The sequence below is a fragment of the Gambusia affinis genome, linkage group LG12, assembly GCF_019740435.1.
Source record: "Gambusia affinis linkage group LG12, SWU_Gaff_1.0, whole genome shotgun sequence".
In the NCBI taxonomy this organism is placed as follows: Eukaryota; Metazoa; Chordata; class Actinopteri; order Cyprinodontiformes; family Poeciliidae; genus Gambusia; species Gambusia affinis.
In genome coordinates, this window is record NC_057879.1 from 25,006,003 (window position 1) to 25,029,584 (window position 23,582).

Below are 23,582 nucleotides of genomic sequence, written 5' to 3' on the forward strand. Positions count from 1 at the left end.
CACCACGTCTTATTTTGTAGACACAGCTGGTGCAACATGCAACAGATTACAATGAACAAAACATCAACTGCAGCTAAGACGGCGAAGATCAGAGCATGATGCATCAGAGTCCCTTCACCCAGAACAAATCTGAGCGGGAAAACCCATCAGCTGACAGCAAACGGCAACACAAACAAGCTGCGCGTGCGTGAAGATTGTCACTGTGCAGTTTCAGCCTCGTTCGCTTGTTTAAGACGCACACAAACACAGAGCACGCCGTAAAATTAGTGCAGCCCTTGGATTTCTGGGCAACAAGCGTCCCAGCAGATGCCAAGCCGACAGACCGGGTGCAGCTTCTGAGTCCAAGAGACGATCAGAGGGAAAGTTGGCAGGCGGCGCTGCTGGCAGGCGTTGATGGTAATGATGCTTTGATTGGGACTGAGAGCGAGGCCTCAGAGACATGAGAGGGTCAGGCTGATCACGCAGCGCCTGACGTGTCCTCAAACACGCCGCCGCCTCACATCAAAGGCCGGCTCCCCGCCCCGCGCCCGCCCGGCTCCTGCACCGAAACCGAAAGATCTCCCGGGATCACCCCGCTCTGCAGAGCCACACTTTCTGAAAAACACAGACTTTGTTGCTTTCATGTCCTCTCTGGTTTGGGACGGCGCTCACATCAGCACACCGTTTCACCGCGACAAGCCGACACTGACGCAGAATCTGATGCAAACTTTTCCCCCCTTTTTTCTGCTAAACGCTCATTTTAGTTCTGTCTGCTAAACCACACGTCACTCATGATGCTTGTTTGTAAATTTCTCTTTGAAACACACCAAGTGTTTGCCTTAAAGTGGCAGTAATATTTAAAATAGACTTTTTTCAAAGCAACACTCCACACACCTGGAGTGTTGCTTTGATTCTTTCATGCATGTTTGAGAAATCCTTTAATCTCAATGGCAACCATTAAGAAAAACATGTGGGTGGACCTAGCCTCGCCTTCAACAACGAAGCTCCTTCAGACTAGCCAGCAGCAATTAGCAAACACCTGGTGGAGCAGCTGAACTCGTTATAGAAGCTACTTCTCCGTGCAACAGTGGTAAAAATGTTGTTAAAGGATTAAAAGAGGAGTCATATCATGACTTCCTGAAGGTGGATATTCAGAAAGAGCAAGACCTTTTAAGGAGACAGAGGCCCAATTTTAAGGCATCAATCAAGTGTGATACATGTAATATGTATAGCCTTTTTATAGTAACAGAAGTTACATGATTGTGCCATGAAAAACATTGAGTGTCAAAAGCAGTTTTGAAAATTTCTTCAGGTAAATTTTTTTTCTCTCCAATTTAAAATCTTTTTTCAGTCTCAAACTTTTTTCAGTTTCAAATATTTTTTCAGTTTCAAATATTTTCCCTACTTTCAAAATTTTTCTCCAGTTTAAAATGTCTTTTTTTTTTTTTGTTTCAATTTTTAAACAAACTTTATGTCCCCAATTTAGCTCCATAGAATGATTCACAACAAACTTATAGAAAAAGACTTTCAGACGTCTCAAAGAGATAAATCAGCCTTTTGTTTCAGGTTTGACGGATCCTAAAGTTGCTGGACGGTGGAAGTCAGACTGACAGACAATGAAGAAAAACTGAATAAATATCATGAACTGTCCTATAGGTGAAACAGAACAGCTGGATGCCAATAACTTGGTTAGTTGTGTTGTTGTTACATCTGTAATTCTGCTGCACAACTCTGTGCTGTATAATGATAATTTAATTGAATCCAGACTCTCCACAGATGGATTAAACATATCTCACATCAGCCGGCGCTGCCAGTAAACCTGGATAAGGATCAAACAGACGCACTAATTGACTCTTAATGGGGCCAGAAATGAGGCCATGTTTTAACAATGCACATCACTCCTGTGGTGCAAGAAGACTTCAGTCTGAAAGGAAACATATTAACTTTCAGTTCTGTTACAATAAGTCCAATTCATTTTCCGTAAGACACCACAGAAGAAGAAGAAGAGGTTCTGCAAGAACTCCTTAACTACAGGAACAAGAAGAAAATAAAGTCTTCTTGTTCCTGCAGTTCCAGGTGAAAACTAATTTATTTGTTCTTGTGGAGAATATTCTATATATATATAAAAAACAAAACAACCTCTAAATTTCTTGAAATGTTTCCAAATTGGTCCTGAAGTCGTCTTGCTAAACATTTCAGACGTTGGCCATGTTATCAGCCACCTTCAGTCCGTTTTCTGATCTTATCAGAGGATTTTTAAGTGTTTGTTTAACTATGAGCCATAAATCATTCAAATCCTCCAGAAAAAACCTGCTGCAGTGTCATCCAATAACACCCAACCTTATAATCAAAACTTATAATCAGTTCTTCAACTAATTCTCTTTGGCAAAATACAGAATTTGTTCCCATTAATTAAAAAGAAAAAAAAGTAGACTAGATTTATTGTAAAATAAAATTAAGGACTTGGCGAAAATTATTTTTAAGCTTCAAATTAAAAGTTTAAAAAAATATTAAACTAAACAATTTTTGCTTGATTAAAATATTGTGTATTTACTATAGCATTGAATAAATAAAAACACTGAATGTCTGAAGAAATAAAAAATTTTTGTTTTAATTAAAAAAGTATTTTTTGAATCCTCTCAAATTAATTTTGGTCACCAGTAAAAAAATTTTCCAATGTTTTTCTTTTTTGTGAGATTTTCTGAGGCAATAAATTTTGGCTTCAAACTATAATCACCAAAATCATAAAAAAAAAATAAAGGCTTTGAAATATGTTACTCTGACAAATCTTTATAGGAGTTTCATTTTCTGAAATATAGATTTTTTTTGTGATATTCTAATTTTTGGAGATGCACCGGAACGTCTAAGCTCTCGGTCGATAACGCCATCATGAAGATATCGATCAATGCTGTATTGATGCGTAATGTGGCTCTCAGCTTTATAAAAAAAACTATACAATGATTAGAATCTTTTTTTTACCTGAACATGTCTCCAAGTCCCTTCAGCATTCCTTTCTTTGGTTTTCCCTTCTCTTTTTCCTTTTCCTTCCCTCCATCTTGTTTCTTCTTCTCCTTCCCCGGTTTGTCTTTGTCCTTCTTCTTCTCCTCCTTGGTGCGGTTGGTGCCGTTGACCAGAGGCTTTTCGGGGCCGGCGGACAGCGGCGTCTGGTCCGCCATGGTGGAGACAGAGTCTCTCCCAGATCGGGAACTCTCCTCTGTGTCTTCCTCCACTGCAGAGAAACAAACATGGAGACAATTTGGAAACAGAAAACCTTATTTTAACCTTAATTTTTAGGTGCTGTAAACGTTTAGTTAGGTTTCTGATAAAACCAGAATACATGTCCATGATGGAAGAGTTCTGATTTACGTTTAAATGAAGGTTAATAGACTAGGGGTGTCCAAACTGTGGTCCGTGGGCCATTTGTGGCACTCGAAGTGATTTTTTTCTGGCCCTCGACCAAAATACAAAAATGGTAAAAACGTGTTTTTTCAACCAAAAATTCAAGGTTGATGCACTTAAAAAACATCTTTCAGTGAAAGTTTTGCTGCTGCTGCCAAATAAAGTCCCCTAAATGTGAAATTGCTTGTTAAATAAATTTTGTAGCAAACAGAATCACAAACTTTCAGTAGGTTTTACTGCACTCCTCTAGATAAAGCAAATGTTTGTGACAGTTGAGCGACCCATATCTTGATGCTGAGAATAAACACAAAAAAATCCAAACAGATAAACCATCGACATTTAAGATATAGTTGTTTTTTAAACTAGATTCAAATAACTGGATTCCATATATGTATATATATATATATATATATAGTAACCTATAGTTCCCTTTTCTATGGAAATAACACTTCTTTATATTATTTAAAAATTGTGTTGTGTTGGTTGTGTGAAATATTTAGATTCTTTTTCAATATTTATTCAAAAGATAAAAACAAAAAATAAGACTTTTTGTTTAACTTCTTACAGATTTCTTCTATTTTTCGCTTGTTTGTTCCATTTAATATTTCAGATCAACTAGCAAATTCAAATTTATTTTATTTAATTTTGGGCAAAAAAACATTTCCAAAACCAACATAATTTGTAAGGGAAAAGGTTGAATTACACTTTAATTCAGTTCTATTGGAGGGTTCTTTGAGCATAAACACGACTTTGACTTAAAATTTCGTTTAATTTGTTTTTGCTAGTGATGCGACTGTTTAATCCAACTAATTGCAACTACATTAATTTATCTCAACAAATCGCTTTTTAATAAAACATTAAGCAACATTTCCAATTAAACTTTTTGCTGGTACATTTCTGAGATTTGCATATTTTATTTACTCTGGTTATGTTAGAGTTTTGTTTTTATATTCTTTTTTCTAAAAGTTGTGTCTTGTTGTTTTATGAATGTTTACTGTAAATTACAGATTGTAGATCATAGGTCATGTTTGTTGTTATGAATGTTAATCATACTTTTTCAATTATTTCCATGAACCTGCTGGAGGACTAAATCTGGCATATTTACGTGACGGATTCATCCTGATTAATATGCATCTTCCTCTTTATAAAGAATAAAGAAATCTAAAAATGTAGCTGATCAACAATTTGGTGAAATTAAGTAAATAAATCTGAAATACTTTTCACTGAGTTCTATATATTTTTGTGATGTGTCTGGATGCAAGAACTTCAAACAGAAATAAATCTTCATATATCAACCTACAGATAAAACTCATCGTCTGGAGCCAAATCTGCTTCATTTTTCCTTTAAAAAAAAACAAGTAAACAAAATCCTGCCCCAGCAAACAGAGAAATGTCTTTGATTTTCACTAAGGTTACAAACCTCAGTGATTAAAAAGCCACAGCCATAAGCATCAACACCATTCACTTCCAGATATTAGCCATTAGTCAAAATGGCGTCACTCTCATGCGGTAAACAGATATTAGTGGTCGATACATTTAATTAGTGTTACGTGGCTCCACACAGCAAAAAACAACTGATTGGGAGTTACACCATTTCATAAGTCAGGAAATGTCCAGGGAAACTCGGACTTATGCTTTGATGGATCATACCTGCAACAAGAGTTCAAATATTGAATGGATTATTTGACATCTTACAAGTCTCCATGCCCTCGTCGTCGTCCTCCAAGGCGGCTGGCCGGTCGTAGGATTTGTCGATGGCGGCCCGGAAGCTCTCGTTGCAGCCCCGCCCCCTGATGATGCGAGGGCGCGGCCGGTGGAACGGGAGGTCACCGTTCAGGGTGACTTCTGCTACCGCCGTCTGGAGGCTCTCTAGAGAGCTGGACTTCTTGAGGCCCAGTGAAGGTCCAACATCCTTAGTGGAAGAACCTGACGGAGATGATAGAGGGGAACATTCTCTAAATGGACCGGAGATGAGTAACTTTAAAATCTAACACTACCTAGAATGGAAGTGAGGGTCATTCAAGTCTGAATCTCATATTGCTACAAAATTATTAATTTTATTAATGAGTGATGCAGACATAACCGAGGTAATGATTTATTGACAAATCAGAAAGGATAAGTTCACACAACACGCAAATGTGAGCCATATTTTTTGTCTGAGTGTGACTTCATCCTCCACAATTAATCGACAATATATATAGTGAGATAAATACGTGATCAATATGAATAGTACAAAATAATACGTATAATACGTCAAATAGAATATTCAATACATAGAGTATTCACTGAACTCTGACCCAGAAACTCAGACAATTCTTTGGTTACCTAGCAACAACCTGCTGAGTAAGAAGTAGTTTCAAGTTCCCTCCAACTTTGGTTACCTAGCAACGACCTGTTGAGTAACTTCCGCAGCAGCAGTTTAAGATTTTGCTACTGTGTGCCTCAAAACTGCTTAAAAATAATAAAAAAATACATATCGTGGAGTGAAAACTGGATAAAACAGGAAAAATTAGCCCACCGGCTTGGCAGTATTTCAGATATTTAAAGCACAAAAACTAATCAATAATTAACGATACTGAGTGAAATGAAATGCTTATGTCGTGATAAGTTTTTCAGACAAATCGCCCAGCTCTAATCTGACTTTATCACAGCAGCCTGAACGGCACAATTTTTTAAAAATATGCAGAAAATTGATTCCTCATTTTTAAAGTTTTGTTTCCATGCAGCTTAGTGTTCTTGCAATTTAATTCAGATCAATTATTCAGGCAGAAAAAATAATTTCTAATCTCAAGGGATGAACCTGATTCTGCTTACACCACACGACGCACTGTCTGTGTTCATGTTGGACAGAATAACCAGAAATTTAAATTTAAATTTTAAATTTCAACCCATTTAACCTCCAAACAAACTAACGACCTCCAAAAAATGCATCAAAAAATGTTTCTGCTAAGAGAAACATCTGGTCCACTTGAACATGAGAACCCTCCTCAGGGATGGTAAGCAATAAAACTTGACACCAACATGCTGTAACTACAACAGGATATTGTTTTCCAGTTGACTGTGTGTTCACGTGCGTCACTCCTCCTGACTGACCGAAAACTTCATTACAACATGCGGCTGTAAATTAAAATAACCATCAGCAAAATTGGAGAAACATGACACTTTAATTAAAGTGGGACAATTCAGTCTGTTGCACAGTTTTAATCCCCATATGGCCTGCTTTTACATGATCAGAAAACACACAGAGGGAGTAATAAAGGTAAGGAAGTGAAATTATATTGTTTACATTAACTCTATTAATGCTGCAAACCCAGATCCTACATGAAGAGGTAGGGAAAATTTAAATACTAGACAGGCATAGTTGTAGTTGATTATAAACCTGAATCAATGGGCTTTTAATACAATCAACTAAAAACAAAATTTTAATTTTAGCTGAATAGAACCTAGATCATTGCAATATTTTTAAGTAATTAAAAACTAGTATTTCAAGTATAAAACTATTCTAATCTCTACATTACCATAGCTTTTGAGTTCATTTCATTCTTCTATACCTACGATGGTTTTGAAAATTTGTTCTGGTGTTGAATATCTGCAGGTCAGAGAGTTGGGCCAGCGGTGGAAGAATCAGTTGGAAGTGGCATTAGCGTGCAAGCCTGTGCCGTTTTTCATGGGAAAAGAATTTAGTTTTAAAAGCTTCCCAGTTAGAATTGTAGCAGGAAAAAAAAAAAAATTCTTTGTCAGTTGTTGCCATGGTGATTCCCGCCTTTCGGTAACAATGGGACGCAAACACTGACATTAAGTTTAAAATAATCAAAATAAAATAATACAGTTTACAATAAAACCCTTGACCCAAGAGTTATAAAAGCTGCTTTTGCCAAAATTTTTAGATGCTCATAATTTAATTAAAATTTTTTAATCAATCGTGGAAATCAACAAATAATTGTAGGTTTTACTTCTTCAAATTTGAATGTTTATTTGATCATTGTGGACTATACTAATGGGGTGAATTTTTTTAACACCATTCCAAGAGAAAGGAATGGGAAAAAAATATCTTTGGGTTTATTTCAAATTATTATTATGAAAAAGCATTTGTATATATTAATCTGAATATGGCATTTTAATTACTACACAGTATTTTTTTCTTCTTGTACTGTAAATTTGAGCTTGTCAATTACTCTTGCTTTTTGTTAAGTATATTTGTTATATTTGTGTGAAGCTCCATGCTGGTACACCTGAATTTCTCCATAATCCAGGTCATTTCTATTCTATTCAATTTTTTCACAATTTTATCTTAGATTCTATTTTTAAAATGCAATTTGAATAAATTTGCAAAAACTTTTTTTTTTCATACCAAAATAACAGAATATTCCAAAGTATTTAATGTTGAATGCTAGAAAAAATAGAAATAAACAGAAAGAGCCAAAAAACTCAACTGGAAAATTGAATACATGCAGAGTGAACAAGCCTGTGGGTTCGCGGCCTCCCATTTATTCTCATCAGCCTGTCCTGTTCCCTTAGCGTCTCAGCCAGAGCCGGGCTGATAGGCTTTTCACGCTGCACACCCACTTTATTTAAAGGCTTTGCCTGCTGCCATTCACAACAGTCACACATCAGTGACAGCATTACAGGAAAATAAAAATAAAAATAGAGAGTAATTTACACGTTATTGGAGATCTGACAAATGGCACGCAGCCACAGACAGGGAAACTTTTTCTGACTTTGAACTTGGCAAAGTGATTTCTTGTGAAATTCTGCTCAGTCAGCCATCTGCCCACAAACTGAGGAGGAAACACAAGCTAAAAGACATTAAAATGGGGGGAAAAACCCCCCAACTGCCAATAAAATTAGGTCACAATGCAATGTTTACAAATCTGGTAAAAACTACTCTTGTATTTTCAGCTCTAACAAAAAGACTCCAGCTGAATTTAAAGTTACTTCTGGGGTTTATGTCGCTGGGATTGTTCAGACTCACATTTTCTCACAGAGATTTATGACACGACTAACACGACTAACCTGAACACCAACAACAGTTCAACACTGTCCTCATTCACCATGTGGCGTTGGTCTGGGTCAATAAACGCTCCAGCCAATCACAGAGCAGGACGAAAACTCCCCTTGGAGACCAAAACATCAGAGTCGCCGGTCTTTGGTTTCAGGTGAACGCTTTGTTTTGACCTGTCTAAGTGGACCATGGACCATTTATATTTAAGACAAATTAAAACAAATGGTTAAAAATCATCACCAGGGGCACAAAAAGAGAAAATAAACCTGAGCTACAAGTGAGAAAGTGAAAAACATTCACAGGTAGTTTACTGTTGGTGTTCATGTTGGTCACTATAGTGGAAATTAGCATTGGGATTACTAAAACCAGACAAAAGGTTTATAATTAAAACAGATTCAATTATTAACTCAAGATCATCCGAAGGAATGAGTGCTCTCATGTTATTTGGTCAATTGCTTAAAGCTGGAAAACGCCTGAACAAAAATTTTAATGAGATTTTGTGAGAATAAAAAGCAATTTTCATGTCTGCAGCAACACAGAGACTATAAATATGGAAAAGAAACTTTTAAAGCTCTTTGTAACAAAACAACCCCTTAAAACTATATTTTGTTAATGATACATTGGTATTATAATAATTGATGCCAATGTTAATGTTGATTTATTGTGCATCTCTATAGAACCCTTTTAATCTAGCTAATTAAGACAAATTGTATTTCTCATCAATGAAACCAGTCAGTCTCTCTGTAGCTTCCCACAATGCATCATCAGCCTGGCGGGTGACCAGACTTCACTTGCCCTCCCGCCAGACTGAGCTAGCTTTACAGTTCAAACATTGAACTGCGCCCGATGAGTTGATCTTGCGCGCTCTCTCAACGCTTTGTCATGCATCTCTGAATTTTAGCAGCTTGATGCAGATTGTGCACCACCTTTCCCTCAAAATGAGCGCTCATTTTGCACCACTGTGTGCACCAAGTGTAAAAACTGCACCGCTTCCACGCTCAACAGTTTCCAACCCAATGCACAAAAATAAAAATAAAAAACAACATTACTGGTGGTTTTGGAGTCATTCTTTTGTGAATATTTATTGCAATTGTTCCATGAAAAAAAATCTGTAAAACTGCTGCAATGTGCATCTGTTCTTAAATCTTAAGTACATCAGGTGGTTCAGTTTTTAGGAGTCACTGTGGAGGGTCCAAACAGTCACTTGTGGTTGATCCATCTAATCCTATGAAAACATAATTGTTCAGGTACTTTGAGACACACAAATTACCAACTCAAACATAAAATTAGTTTTACGCAAACCTTTCCAACCCTCCTTTTGGTTTTTCTGGTATTAAAATGTTTACTTTAATCAGAGGTATCAGCAGTTTCTGCATGCCAACTCTTTACTTTTCCTGGCTGCTATCGGATCGTAAACACGGCAGACTCATCTGTTGCCACCATTTGGCAGAAACACCTCATGAAATATGCACAAACCTTTTCGTGTTCTGACTCATGCTGCCATAACGACAGAAAGTTGGAATCAAACTCCTCTCCAACTTGCGTTTGCCAACGTAGGTTTCGATTAAATCTTCAGATCGAAGCGTCAGTTTTTTTTTGTGGTTTCACACTCTTTCAGAGACAACTCCATGTTGCTCCAAAACATTTTCCCTCTCCAAGAGTTTAACTCCCTCCGCCTCTTGGCTCTCCTCCTCTACATGCCGCTGATTTCAGCCTTTTATTCAGTCAAGGCGACAGCGAAACTACATGAGACCTGACAATGACGGATGACTTGCTGTCAGCTCGCCGCCTTAGCCGAGGACAGAGAGCTTTCTGCGCTCTCCCTCTCTGAATCTCAGGCAAAACAATTAGTGCTAAAGCTGCATCTGAGTCAAAAACAGGAGAAAATCAAATCTGCAGTCACCCAAGTGCTTCCACCGCTGTGTTCAGCAGCGACCTTAAACTCACAGGGAGGACTGCAAGCCTTCAGACGGCATGCTGACAAATTTGTCTTGTCAAGATCGAGCCTGATGCTAAAGGGGGGGGGAACGCTGCGGGAATGCATTTAGAGCAGAGCAGTGGGTAAACCGGACAAAAAGAAAAAAAAAAAAAAAACAATCTGCAAGTCTTCTGGTGGATTTATTTTTCTAGATCAATGCGATTTAATGCCTGTCCCTGGTTTTCCTGTTCGGTTTGAGTCACATCCTGTTAGGAATCGATCTGATCCACAACAGGCAGCGGGAAATTCATTTGTTCCCGGATGGAAACATGTCCGACTGAGCAATTAAAAACATCTCCCAAAACCTTTAATTGTGCATATTTCAAAGACACATTGATCTTCTTTTCTATAAATATTTAACAACCACACACAGATGGATGTGAGACAGAAAAAAGTGGTTTGGAGGCATCAAAATCACTAGTTAGAAATAAATTCATATATTAGCTTAAAGTTAAAGCTGGTTTTTATTTTGATGGGATTTGTAACAATATTTAAGCTATTAAGACCTTCAGGAGATCAGTAGAGGGCACTCTATGGATAATCTGCTACTGCAACAACTTTCCATTAATTAGAGGCTGAATCGCTAAGTGAGTTAAACCATAATATTTAATATTTTGCTTCTCCTACATGAATTTCTAAATCTACATATAAAATATAGCTCATAACTTAAAATTAAAAGTAAAAAAAAGTGCATCAAAATATATCTGACAGTGTTGTAAATCATTGAAAAAAGTAAACAAACTAGAATAAAAATAATTTCTTTTAAAATTCAAAAATGATCAAAATACCTTCAATCAATAATTTAATCAAAATAGAAAAATACATTTAATTATAAAATTGACTTAACATATTTGTGAAATTTCAAATAAAAGTATGTAAATTATCAAGATTATGAATTTAGTTACTTCGTTTGGTGAAATAAAGAAATTAATTTCCCTATAAAACAAAAAAAAAAAAAAGAGAAAAAAAGGTGACTAGTGAAGTAAATAAGATTAAAACAAGTTCTTTCACTTTAAAGTTAAATCCCCACCATATTTTTATTGCTCATTTTGGGGATGTTTTCAACTGTTTACAGCAAAACTATTCAGTTCAGAAATGGGTCTTTTTTTGCATTTTTTAAGTCTGACAAATCTCCAAAATGCACCTTTTATCAGAAGATGTGAAGCAGAAGGAGGTGAAAGGAGAGAAGCTGATTGGGGGTTTCAGTGCACCGGTCCTTACCTGCATCGGTGTCGGGACGAGGAGTGAGGTTAATCTCGTCGGCTACTGTTAAAGGAAGAAGGAGGGATACAAACATCTGGGGTTAGGTTAAGTGCTCATGACATTCCACATGCAACATCCAGGCTGAGCTGCAAACATAACAAAGGGGCTTCGTCTCATTCAGGACCGGACGCCATGCGAGACGGGGAAGAGGAGGAGGAGAGGTTGGAGAGGTGAGAATACAGTTTGAGAACAGCAATCAGAGTCGTCGCGATATGAACACGGCACGCAGCAGCAATCTGGTCGAGAAGATTAGATATGATTACAGAGAGAGTGCGAGCAGAGAGCCTGTTGCAGCCAAAGCAATCAGCGACTGTTTGAAGACATTTCAAGGTGAATCAACACAGAAGTTCTTGACTTTGGTGAGAGATGAAGTCTGTTTTTTGTTTGAACAACAAACCTGAAGCGTGCAGGGAAGTTTCAGGATTTAACCTTTTTGAGATAATTAGATGTATAATTATGCAAGGAGTTATTTTGAAAGGAGAAAGTAGTAGTTGTATAAGAGGAGGCATTTCTGGAGAGTTCGCTTTACCATAAACCTGATAATAATTACCGAAAAACAAACTTTGAATGCCTTTGTGAATTAGCTTATGCTATAATCTGGTGCAGTGCATGAAATGGTGACTTGTGTTTGAGCTGTAAGTTGTCAAACATAATGGTGGAAATAATTCTGCTTTAAGGCTGAGGGGAAGAAGTGCTATGAATAATTTGTTTGGTTCACATAAACTGGAAGTACTTGGAGTTTTTTGTTCTCCAGGGAAATGTTTAAATATTAAAATAAAACCCAAACATTGCAGATCAGAGTTCGGTACCTAGGTCCATGCTCTTGGACTTGCGTGTCTTGATGATCTCGAGCTGAGCGGCATCTCCGAACTGCTTGGTGCGTTTCTCCGACATGCTCTGGCGTCCGAAACCTTCCCTTTGGAACGAGACGTCCGGATTGTTTTCATCTGGACTCAGAGAGCTGCAATTACAGAGAGAAAAGTCGATTTCACAGGACGGATTTAAGAAATACTTCCAACGCAGCCTGTTAGCTCTGAAAACAGTTTAAGAGTTTATCTGGAGTGTGGAGACGTCAATGATTGCAAGTTCATGTGCTTGAAATGGGCAGGAAATCATAAGATTTTTTAAATTTCTTTTAGTCTGCTTTTAGTTTGTTCAATTATTTATTCCAAGTAGCTTAAAAAGCTTCAACGTAAGGAAACCCTGCAGTTTGCATCGACGATAACGAAGCTGCAGATGAAGATATGTAGAAAACGAAGGTTTTAAATGCACCTTTCGTTGTGAGCAGGCAGCTCTTTGGCCCACGGCGGAGTCACATCAGCCACGAAGCCCACATCGTCATGGGAACTGGACGAGGACTGGTCGGACATGTTGGACGGCAGGAGCGGCGGGCGGTCATCCTCGATGATCACGGTGTCGTCCTGCGGCATGTTGACGGTCGGAGAGAGCTGATAGTTTCCTGCAGGAGATGTAATTTATTATTCCTCTCATCTCTTTCCAAACGTGGAGTTTTAATCTTTCAGCTGTAAAAGCTGCCAAGCGCATCCTGACTCCGACTGACCAGACATGGATCAAATGAATAATAAATGTCAAATGTCAAGTTCTTGTGTTAGTCGTAAGGAATCAAAGAGCAAAAGGCTCCTTTCTACACCGAGAACTGATGCAAACTAATATTTCAGTGAGAAATCCATCAAGACTGAAACAAAAGGCCGGCGTCCTGCAGCTTCAGCTCCTCCAAATAAAATACTGCAATCTGTGTCACATTTTAAATCATCCATCTTAAAAACTGAGTGGAAAGACTGAATTACTCTCTCCACATTCAGCGTTCATACATATTCCTCATGTTAAAACAACTTTTCCCAACGGCAATGTCTGCAATTCAAGAGTTTTCACTGATTTTCAGCCATTTTTGAAAGAAAAAATTAAAACATTCAGTTTGAATTTAAGGCAGAGATTCATGTAGCGGACAGACATGAAATAGGGAAACAAAAAAAATGGGTGTAAAAATAGTACGCCCGTTGATGGACGGACGGACGGACGGACGGACTGAAGCAGCGTTTCCCAACCCCGGTCCTCAAGGCTCACTGCCCTGCATGTTTTAGGTGTTTCGTTGCTTCAGTCCAGCTGATTTCAGCTGATGACTGATTAACAGTCGTTTGTTGAACTGCAGTCAGCAGAATCAAGAACATTAAAACCTCTGAAACATGAAGGACAGTGAGCCTGGAGGACCAGGGATGGGAAACACTGGACTATAGGATGGATGGATCAATGAACATGCAGATGGACAGACAGAGGAATGAATGAATGAATGAACGAATGAATGGACAAATGGACCAAAGTATGGATAGATTGTCAGATGGATGGATGAATGGATGGATGGATGGATAAATTGTTGGATGGATGGATGGATGGATGGATAAATTGTCGGATGGATGGATGGATGGATAAATTGTCGGATGGATGGATGGATGGATGGATTGACGAATGAATGGATGGATGGATGGATAGATTGTCGGATGGATAGATGGATGGATGGATGGATGGATGGATTGTCGGATGGATGGATGGATGGATAGATTGAAAATTACAAATGCACATTGGTGATGAATTATTTCTCCCCAGTTAAAAAGAAACTAACAACAAAAATCATTTTACAAGTCTTTGGTTTCTCAGTATTTAAAAGAAGAGCTACAAAGGTAAACCACAAACTTTGGTCCAAATTAAAGTTTATTAATTATTCCTTTTAGCTGCAGGCGAAAAAACTACCAAAGTTCAACCAACAGGAGGAGAAAAACTCATTAAAACTTTCATGAATGGATTGGCCAGAAAATAAAAAAACTGCATCAAGAGTGAGAATGATGGTTATTAGAACATCTATAATATAACTGGAAACTTTGAAGCCCCCCCCCAAAAAATACTTTGAAAAAATACTTTGAGGCCTAAAAGCAAAGAGAAAACACCCGAAGTTAATCAGCTTTTACCAAAAGCAGTTAGTCAGCGGGGCACAATGGTGTTTCTATGTCAAAACACAAAGATTAATTCAAGCTGTGCCCTCACAAATAAAGATAAAAGCTTTCCTCAACTGAGGGGAAAAAACATATAAAGTCTTCTTTTTCCAGGCAGAGAAAAGCACGGCTTATAAAAGGCATTGATATGCAACGCATGACTCGGTCTTTAATCTGCGTTTTGAAATTGGCATCAAAAACCGGGGAGCTTCGACGCTTCAGAAAGGGCTTGTGTACAGAGCTTAGGGAGAAGTTTGTTTGCCTTTAGACAGCGTTTGGATGCGGTTGGAGTTTGAAGCTGCAGACCTGAGCCAGCCCCGCTGTTTGTTTCTCATAACTGAGCGCAGAGACGGCCGACGTGCCGCTGGGCCTCTGCTGCTTCCAGCCAGCGGCTGAATGAACCGATGGAAACGAGCTCAAAGGAAAAACAAAGACGGGATCAGGAGAGGCCTGAAGGTATGCAAGTCTGGGTCAATTAAAAACTCTTTGCTTGGTCTTTTCTGTTCCCGACAGGGTTGGCCTTTCAGGATCCATATTTATAAACATATTTGTGATAAAATGTCACTTCTGCAATTAAATCACTTTAAATGAAAGTATATGGATGGAAGGATTGATAAACGAATGGATGGGTTGACAGCTGGATAAACATATGGATGCACAAATAGATGAAGATGTGGATGGATACACAGGTGAATGAATGGATGAAGGGATGGATGGCAGATGATTAATGGAGTGGATAGATGGAGGGATGGGCTGACAGACTGGTGGACAAATGGACTATTGAACTGTCAGATGGACAGAAAGAAACGTAAGAAGACATGAACCAAATGGATGGACAGATAGATACTGGTGAATGATGGATAGGAATATGGATGGAATGATGGATGGATGGATGATGGATGGATGGATGGATGGATGGATGGATGGATGGATGGATGGATGGACGGATGGATGGATGAAGGATGGATGGATGATGGTTGGAAGGATGGCTAGATGAATGGATGAATGGATGGATGGATAGAAGAATGGATGATAGATGAATGGATGGATGATGGATGGATGGATGGATGATGGATGATAGAAGAATGGATGATAGATGAAGGGATGATGGATGGATAGATGAATGGATTAATGGATGATAGATGAATGGATGATGGATGGATGGAAGGATGGATGGATAGATGGATGATAGAAGAATGGATGATAGATGAAGGGATGATGGATGGATAGATGAATGGATTAATGGATGATAGATGAATGGATGATGGATGGATGGATGGAAGGATGGATGATGGATGGATGGATGATAGATGAATGGATAGATGAATGGATTAATGGATGATAGATGAATGGATGGATGAATGGATGGATGATGGATGGATAGATGAATGGATTAATGGATGATAGATGAATGGTTGGATGAATGGATGAATGGAATAATGGATGATAGATGAATGGATGGATGAATGGATGATGAATGGATGGATGGATGGATGGATGGATGATAGATGAATGGATGGATGGATAGATGAATGGATTAATGGATGATAGATGAATGGATGGATGGATAGATGAATGGATTAATGGATGATAGATGAATGGATGGATGAATGGATGGATGATGGATGGATGGATGGACAGACAGACAGTTGGATAAATAATAATCTATTCTGTAGACTGATATTGAGTCATATTCAACACACAATGAAAACATGAACCTTGTGAAAACCTGAAAGATGCATTGAACCAGCTAAAAAAGACATAAATCAAGACTCAAGGTTTAGATTTCACTAATGTTTGATTTTAATATTTTGTGAAAGGATGAAGAGGCTGAACTTGTCAACAGATGGTGCGTTCAGGGGTAAACGGTTAACAATGACCTGAATAACCTGGACATACTGGTGGTACCAGTGTGAGCAAGTTGCCTTTTAAAGTGTCAATCCTTCATCGTTTTAGTGGAAAATGTTGCTCCTTCAGCTCCTCCCTGCTGTTCAAGTTGTTTCACTGTAATTTTGGGAGTCTGAGTGTTTCAGCTCAGCATCTCTCTCTCTCTAAGACCACACACACACACACACGCACACACACACACACATGCAACAACTTAATCCCATTTCCCTAAGCAGTCCAGTGTGCAACACTGAGAATCCCATCAATGCCACAGTTTGAATCACCGCAGCACAATCAACTGGCAGTTACTGAGTAGAAAACCAATGAATCTGTCAACTCAGTGGCCTGGTAAGAGCGGAGCGTAAAAAAAGCCTCTTTGTTTTAGAGCCAGGACCCAAGGGCAGCCGTCGTCCAGCAACAATACGCCTGCCAAGCAGAGGGAGAGCACACCCAGCATCACCTGAGAATCAAACCGCTGTTTACGCTCTAATGATCCCCGAGGACATAATAACTTCTGGACTGAGCTGCAGGCGAACAATAGGTGGCAGTTTATTTAGATTCAGCTGTAGAGGCTATTATAATGCTACAAAGAATGACTAAATACCTGGAGGCAAGAGGGGAAAAAGACGTTTTTGTTGCAAATGGAAATAGGATGGAGTGAGAATAACATGGGGCGAAAGACGAGCAGAGGCAGAGGTTTTATGTCTCCCCTTCATTTCGTCTTGTCTCGATCTATTTGCATAATTAGTAAGGAGGTTATTGCCAAGGGTGCCGGGCCTTGAAAGCCTCTGGCCTGAAGGAATAATTAAGCCGCTCTCTTATCCTTGGCATCTTGAGGGTGAAAAACCAGCGAGTGATCTAAGAGCGTGCAGCGGGGCCAGAAAAGACGATACATTCTGAATAGGAATGATGTTGTCTTCTAAGAAACTCTAATGCATGATTTATGTTTTGTGGCAGCTTTACAACAGACTTATTGCAGACAACTGTGAAAGGCTCCCCCCAGCACTCTCAATAATCTATTCAAGAGAAACGGCCGCCGCGCATGCAGAGCTCCGGCTTTGTGTTTACACGCGCACACATCTGGGAGCCGACAGCCACACGTTCAGCCGCTGGCTTCCCAAAGTTTTCCAGATCCGTTCTCAATCCAGTGAGGTCATTTATAAGAAAGCACAAAGTGTGGCAGCAGTAAATTACTTTGCAATGTCTTCGGTAGCTTCAACTGGAGACCACACATGGTGAAACTTGCACTCTGTTCGGCTGATCCATCATTATAAACATAAACTCCCTGAAGCTTTTTCTGTTTTTAAGTTAAATTAACCCAAATTGAAGACAGATGAACCACATTTGTTTGCCTGGTGGAGGTGGTGTGAAGCCAAAAGGTGATTAGCAATCACTGAAACGGTTTGGAGGGACTTTATTCTGCAAAATACTATATGAATCATCTCCTTTACAATAAAATTACAAGACAGTGGGCCCCTGGTATTCACGGCGGCTACAGGATGCAAACTGCTAAAATCCACAGATTCTTCACACGCCGAATCAGGAGAGGCTAGTCTGCCAGATGTACTCTGACATATCAAAGTCTCAACCAAAAGATCACAAATAAACTCTGCAGCTTCATTCACACCTGTCCTCTTCACACCGAAGAGGACAGGTGTGAATGAATAATCCAACTCCAGTCCATTAGCCTGGAAAGTTTGGTTCATTTGAGTTCTGCGCCAAAATCTGATGCGGACCAAAATGCGAACTCTAATGCACCTAAAAACCTTGCTCTCGGTTCGGTTGAAGTGAAATCTGGTGTAGTTCGAATGCATATGTGAACGCCAAGCAAACCAGAGTCCGCTCCAAAGCAGGAAGCAGACTACAGTGCAGGGCATTCTGGGAAAATACAACCAAAAAAAACCACCAGTCTAGTGTTTGCGGAAAAAACGACTCATGGTCTTTCACCAACAACCGCTAAAATCTGAAGATACTCCATTGTTGTTTACATTTTGTGAAGCAGGAAGTTGGCTTCATGTCTTCTTCAGACGTTTTCATGTTGTTTCCTTCAGTGGTTCTTGGTTCAGCGCCCCCACAGGCGAGGAAGGGAACAGGTTTTTCAAAGGGTTCGGTTTGTTCGACTCAGTGCAGTGTGAAAGAGAATCACAGCAGCTGAAAATGTAACAAATGATGCAATTTTGAACCGAGTCTACCGGACTAACAAGTTTACAAACACCTTTGGTGGCTTTGGTTTAGTTTCACGACTCAACAATAAGTAAGAGAGACTTGCCAAAAATGGCTGCCAAAAAATAGATCCAAAAACACATTTTAAATGTGTGTCCAGCCACAAACTGCTTCTTTAAGCACAATCAAGTAACTTAGTTACCAGCAGTTGGTATAAAATGCTTTATATATCAAACATGACTTTGAGTTCAAAAACGGACGCCCTGAAATTGGGTCTCCGTCTTTTTAAAAAGTTCCTGCTGTTTCCTTCAGCATGTCATTTCAACAGTGCTCCTCCGTTATGCTGTTTATAACTGTTCTTAGGAGAGTTGGATTAAAATGGGTGAGGCGCTTTGAAACAATGAGGGTTGGACAAACTAAATAACGCATAAAAGAAAATAAAAAGACTTTAATTTACCTGCAGAAATGTTGCTTATTTTGTCGATATATGATTTTCAGCGCTGTAATTTCTCCATTAAAAATTTTAATCAAGTCCCACCACTAAAAATAAATAAACATTTGGTGGCAATGAAAACCTCTTTAAAAGGATCTAGGAGAAGTTTGAGGCTTAAAGCGCAACCCTGGAGGTTTTTATCCTCTCCACTTTCCACCACACAGGCAAATTAAACTTTAATCCCCATCTGACCTCTCCCGTCTCCCTCTGACCCAACGCTGCTGAGTAATGCTTTATAACTCAAGTCCTTGGACACTTTTAAGGTCAGCAGAAATTTATTACATACTCAATTTTAAATCCATATGAAGCAGAAAGATCGTTTTTTTTTTTTTAGCTAATCATATCTGGGTTCTAGTTGCCCCTTTAGATGCACAGACTGAAACAGAAAGATAAGTGTTTCATAAGGAGAGAATATATCATGGGTTTTTGGTATCTAACACTTGGACTGTCATGAATGTTGGACATGATTGTGTCCCATTGTGTGGCAGATTCCACGTCCACTTTCCTTCCTCGATCGGGTCAATCCGGTGTCACATGTGATGAAGGATCAAAAACGCATTTGTGGAAAGAGTCGGGGTTTGATGAATCAACGTCTGCATGGAACGTTTTTTAATCCTCCCATGAGGGGAGTGACAAACGGCGATAGGACAGACGTGACAGCTCTTGTTTTTGAGTTAACTGCTGGATTCTCATCAAATTTTTAACCATATTTTAGGAAAGACTTTAGCTGCTCAATCTTTCCCAGCTAGCTAAGCAAGATTGGTGGCATTTGTTACCTAGCAATAACATGCTGTGTAACCAGCAGTTTCGAGTTCCGCTCAACTTTAGTTGCCTAGCAACAATCTGCTGAGTAACTTGCGCAGCAGCAGTTTCAGGTTTTTTCTATGTGCCAAATGACTGCTTAAAAATAAAAAACAACGGCGTGGAGGGAAAACTGGATAAGACAGGAAATGCTACCAGTTTTAGATATTTAAAATAAAAAAAAACTACTCAATAATTATCCATATAGACTATCGCGATGCGTTTTTCAGCCATATTGTCAAGTCCTAGAATAACTTAAAAGTCAAGAGTGTGAAATGAATCTGAAATGAATCAGATCCTCAAAGAAAACTTTGATAAATCATAATAAATAAATCTACATGGAGAAATAAAAGAATGTCTCCAGATTTTTGCACAGGACGACATTATGCGTAACCTCAGTAAACACTTGCTGCTCTTGTTCTAGAGATGCAACAATCAGCTTGTCTGCTCGGCTAAGTGACACAGATCTTGTTTGCATGAGTTAAGTCTGGCCCGTTTCTCCTCACTTTCGACCCTGCAGGCTCATTATAAGTTGTTGCTGTTTGTTAAGCATGGCTGAACGTAGCCGCTGCAGCAGCATGATGGAGCTTCACCTATTAACACTTCCTGTCACCCTCTTTTGTTTACACTCACAGTGGTGCCAGTGTCAACCAATTTGCATGAAGGGAAAACAGAGTTCTCACTTTAACATTATGTTGCACTGATTAATGAGGCAGATTTAGCGGAAGCTCATTTAAAAAGCGGATTAAAAGTTGGTGCATCCACTCTTCCTTGGCTGTTTGCGTTGAGGGCTTTTCTGTCAGATTTCCTGATTGGAGTGACTTGCAATCACCTATCGGAAGCAGAAGCGTCGCTTTCTTTATTTAATAGCATTTTGCATGAGAATAAAAACAAGGCTTTGTGAAATGAAAACAGGGAATTTGTGTCGTTGCACCATCTGGTGTGCAGAAGTCCTTCTTTTCAAGTCATCAGGAAAGTTAACCAGCAATCCATCAAGCAATAATTTATGTATTGCACACATGCAATCCTGCACAGCTGCACCTAAAGCTCTTACATATGCAAACGAAAACGCTCACTAATCTCCTCCACTTTGTCCGACACACACGTTTCTACAAACCCGCCGTCTTCAAAGCCATGTCAGAGCCCGCTTTAGGTCACAGCAACAGAAAAGGTTTAAAGACGTGCAAATCCACACAAACAGACACTGTAAGAGAGAAACTGTAAAAAGAGACAAGTTTTGTTCAATCTGTTGCTCCCTGATGTTGCTAAGACTTTGAAAACAGGCAGAATGTGACAAAAACAGAGCAGACGGCACAGATGGCTCACATTGACGAAAAAAAGTAAATGTAGGGGATTTTTTTCTCATTTATTTGTCGTCTTTCTTCATTTTTAAGAGTCAGAAATCAGCTTTTGTTGTAACACTGGGGAGAACGGAATGAAACAAAAACAAACAGTTTAGTCTGATCTGAAATTGGAGCAGCGGGAAGCAGATGTTGTCCTGGGTGGGTGCTCAACAGCATTTAGGTTTAATTTCTGCAACTCCATTTCTTTTTTACACCCACTCCACTCAACTTTTAAAGTCGACTCATTTTCTGAACTGCAGCGGCTTTTGTCCTCACATTACATCATTAGTACTTAAAGTTTAACATTTTTATTCCATCATATAACTTCTGCGAGTAAGTAAGGATCAAATAAATTATTAGTTTAAAAAAAGATTCCTAATCTATGTTCTGTTGACCTAAGAATATTTTTTGTTCATGTTTTTGTGAAAATGTGACTATTCACAGATTCTTTTTTTTTGGTGTGAACTAAAAAAAGATTTTTGGAAAATTTGTCTATTTGTGTATTTTTTGTTTTAACTATAAATGTTTATATTCTTTTATGCATTTTTCAGGGAAAATTTGTATACTAAAATTTTTTTGTTTAAACTATGATTAATTTTTATCTTTTTATGTTTTTTCACAGCAAGTGAGTCTATTCACAAACTTTGTTTAATTTCCATCTTTTTTAATTTTTTATTGTGAAAAATTTATCGATCCACACACTTTGTCGTGTGAAATAAGAATGTTCATCTTTTTTAAAATGTTTTTTGTGGAAATTTGGTTCTATCCACATTTTGTCCTGTGAACTAATAATACATAATATTTCTTATGGAGTTTTTTTTTTTTTTTAAATGATTTTTCCCAGAAATTCTTTTCATGGATTTTTTAAAATGTAAACTTGAAATATTTTTTTTTTTGTAGAAATCCAGCAGCTCCATTTCTTTCCGTTGGTGCTGGTTGGCTGAACCCCAAAGAGCAGAAATAAGAAAAAACTTGGATTTTAGCCATGTGATGTTTCCGTTTTTGGCTCCTATGAGAGTTTCTATTAGCCTAAAAGTAAATTATTGCTTGTTTTTGCTGATATGTTTGTCAGTCGGATGCACTTTTTGGATTGTGTGAAAGGATAGCTTCACAGGTTTGTTACTATAGTGATGAAGAATCGTTTTTAAACACCGTCGTTTCTAATGTATAATCTCAAAATCGTAGCATTACTTTAATTTCCAGTCATGTCGCCCATCTCCACTCAGTGCTAGTTTAATGAATAGATTCCTGATCTCACGTTTAATTTGTGTTATATAAAGAGAAAAAAACCCAAAACGCTCAGCTTAAGTATCATTAAAAACCCAGACTAGTATTGCAATAAAAAGAGCTCAGTGGCTCATCTTCTACTTGATTTAACATCCCAGGTTGTTAATATCGCTCTGTGTACTTCAGGGAACAGCTCTTACAATCGCCTTTTCCAGATTAATCTGTAAATACAGTTTGCAAGTCCGTTTAGAAAATCTATTGAGCTTTTAATATTATCAGATGGTGTTAATAAATCCAGTTTGAAACTGTGTGTAGCTCATAAATATCAGAAAAAAGTTAAGAGTGTAAAGACTGAACACAAATACTGACTGCAGCATATAGAGACTTTGATATCAGGACTTCTGTTTCATGGGAAATTCAGAGGAATAAAGAGAAGTGAGAAGTTAAACTGTCAGGCTGCTAAGAAGAGATGATCAGAGGAGATGAAGTCTACCGCTCCACGCATCACAAATTTGAAATGTAACACTTGAAAAAGTAAAATCCTTCTGACATTTTCTATGCAAAGAAGCCCTGCGTTTAAACAGGGGAAGCAGAGAGACTTGCATCGTCACCTATTGTGCGTGGAATCATTCCTTGACGTGGCATCAAGTTGTCATCGAGGCCTTCCAGGCCACCGTAGAGGGAGTGGGAGATTCTGCGCTCGTGGTCGTCCAGACTGGTGTTTACGGTCTGCTGGGATCCCAACGGGTTTCCTGAAGAATCCTGAAACAAAGGAAGAGATGGATAGTTGGTGACTACAATCAGCATTCAACACATTCAGTTTCAGTGATGCTTCATGAAAAACGATCAATAATTCTCGCCAAACTTCTCTGTGGTCTTACAGACATTGTTTGATTGTGGAGTAAAGTAGCTAGTTGATTGGTTCATTGTGTCCGAACGACAAATGAATAATAATGAAAGAGGAAATGGATGAAGTGCATAATAGAGGGAGAGAAAATGATTTTCTTTCCAGGTTACAGTATAGACACGTTGCAGCGTTGTA

At 38.5% G+C, this 23,582-nt stretch overlaps 1 protein-coding gene across 8 annotated transcripts in view; it reads right to left on the bottom strand.

Moving 5' to 3' along the window:
- The window catches only part of pard3ab (par-3 family cell polarity regulator alpha, b), a 261,995-nt gene that overhangs the window by 76,282 nt on the left and 162,131 nt on the right, over positions 1 to 23,582 (bottom strand). For 5 of the 8 annotated variants that reach the window (XM_044134493.1, XM_044134497.1, XM_044134496.1 and 2 more), the window contains 6 exons: positions 23,152 to 23,302; positions 12,894 to 13,080; positions 12,431 to 12,582; positions 11,580 to 11,624; positions 5,074 to 5,304; positions 2,959 to 3,208 (listed from right to left, as the gene is read on the bottom strand). In XM_044134493.1, coding sequence (XP_043990428.1) covers positions 2,959 to 3,208; positions 5,074 to 5,304; positions 11,580 to 11,624; positions 12,431 to 12,582; positions 12,894 to 13,080; positions 23,152 to 23,302 — 1,016 coding nt within the window. The remainder of the gene's footprint in view (positions 1 to 2,958; positions 3,209 to 5,073; positions 5,305 to 11,579; positions 11,625 to 12,430; positions 12,583 to 12,893; positions 13,081 to 23,151; positions 23,303 to 23,582) is intronic. The other 3 variants (XM_044134495.1, XM_044134494.1, XM_044134498.1) reach the window with 2 other exon arrangements.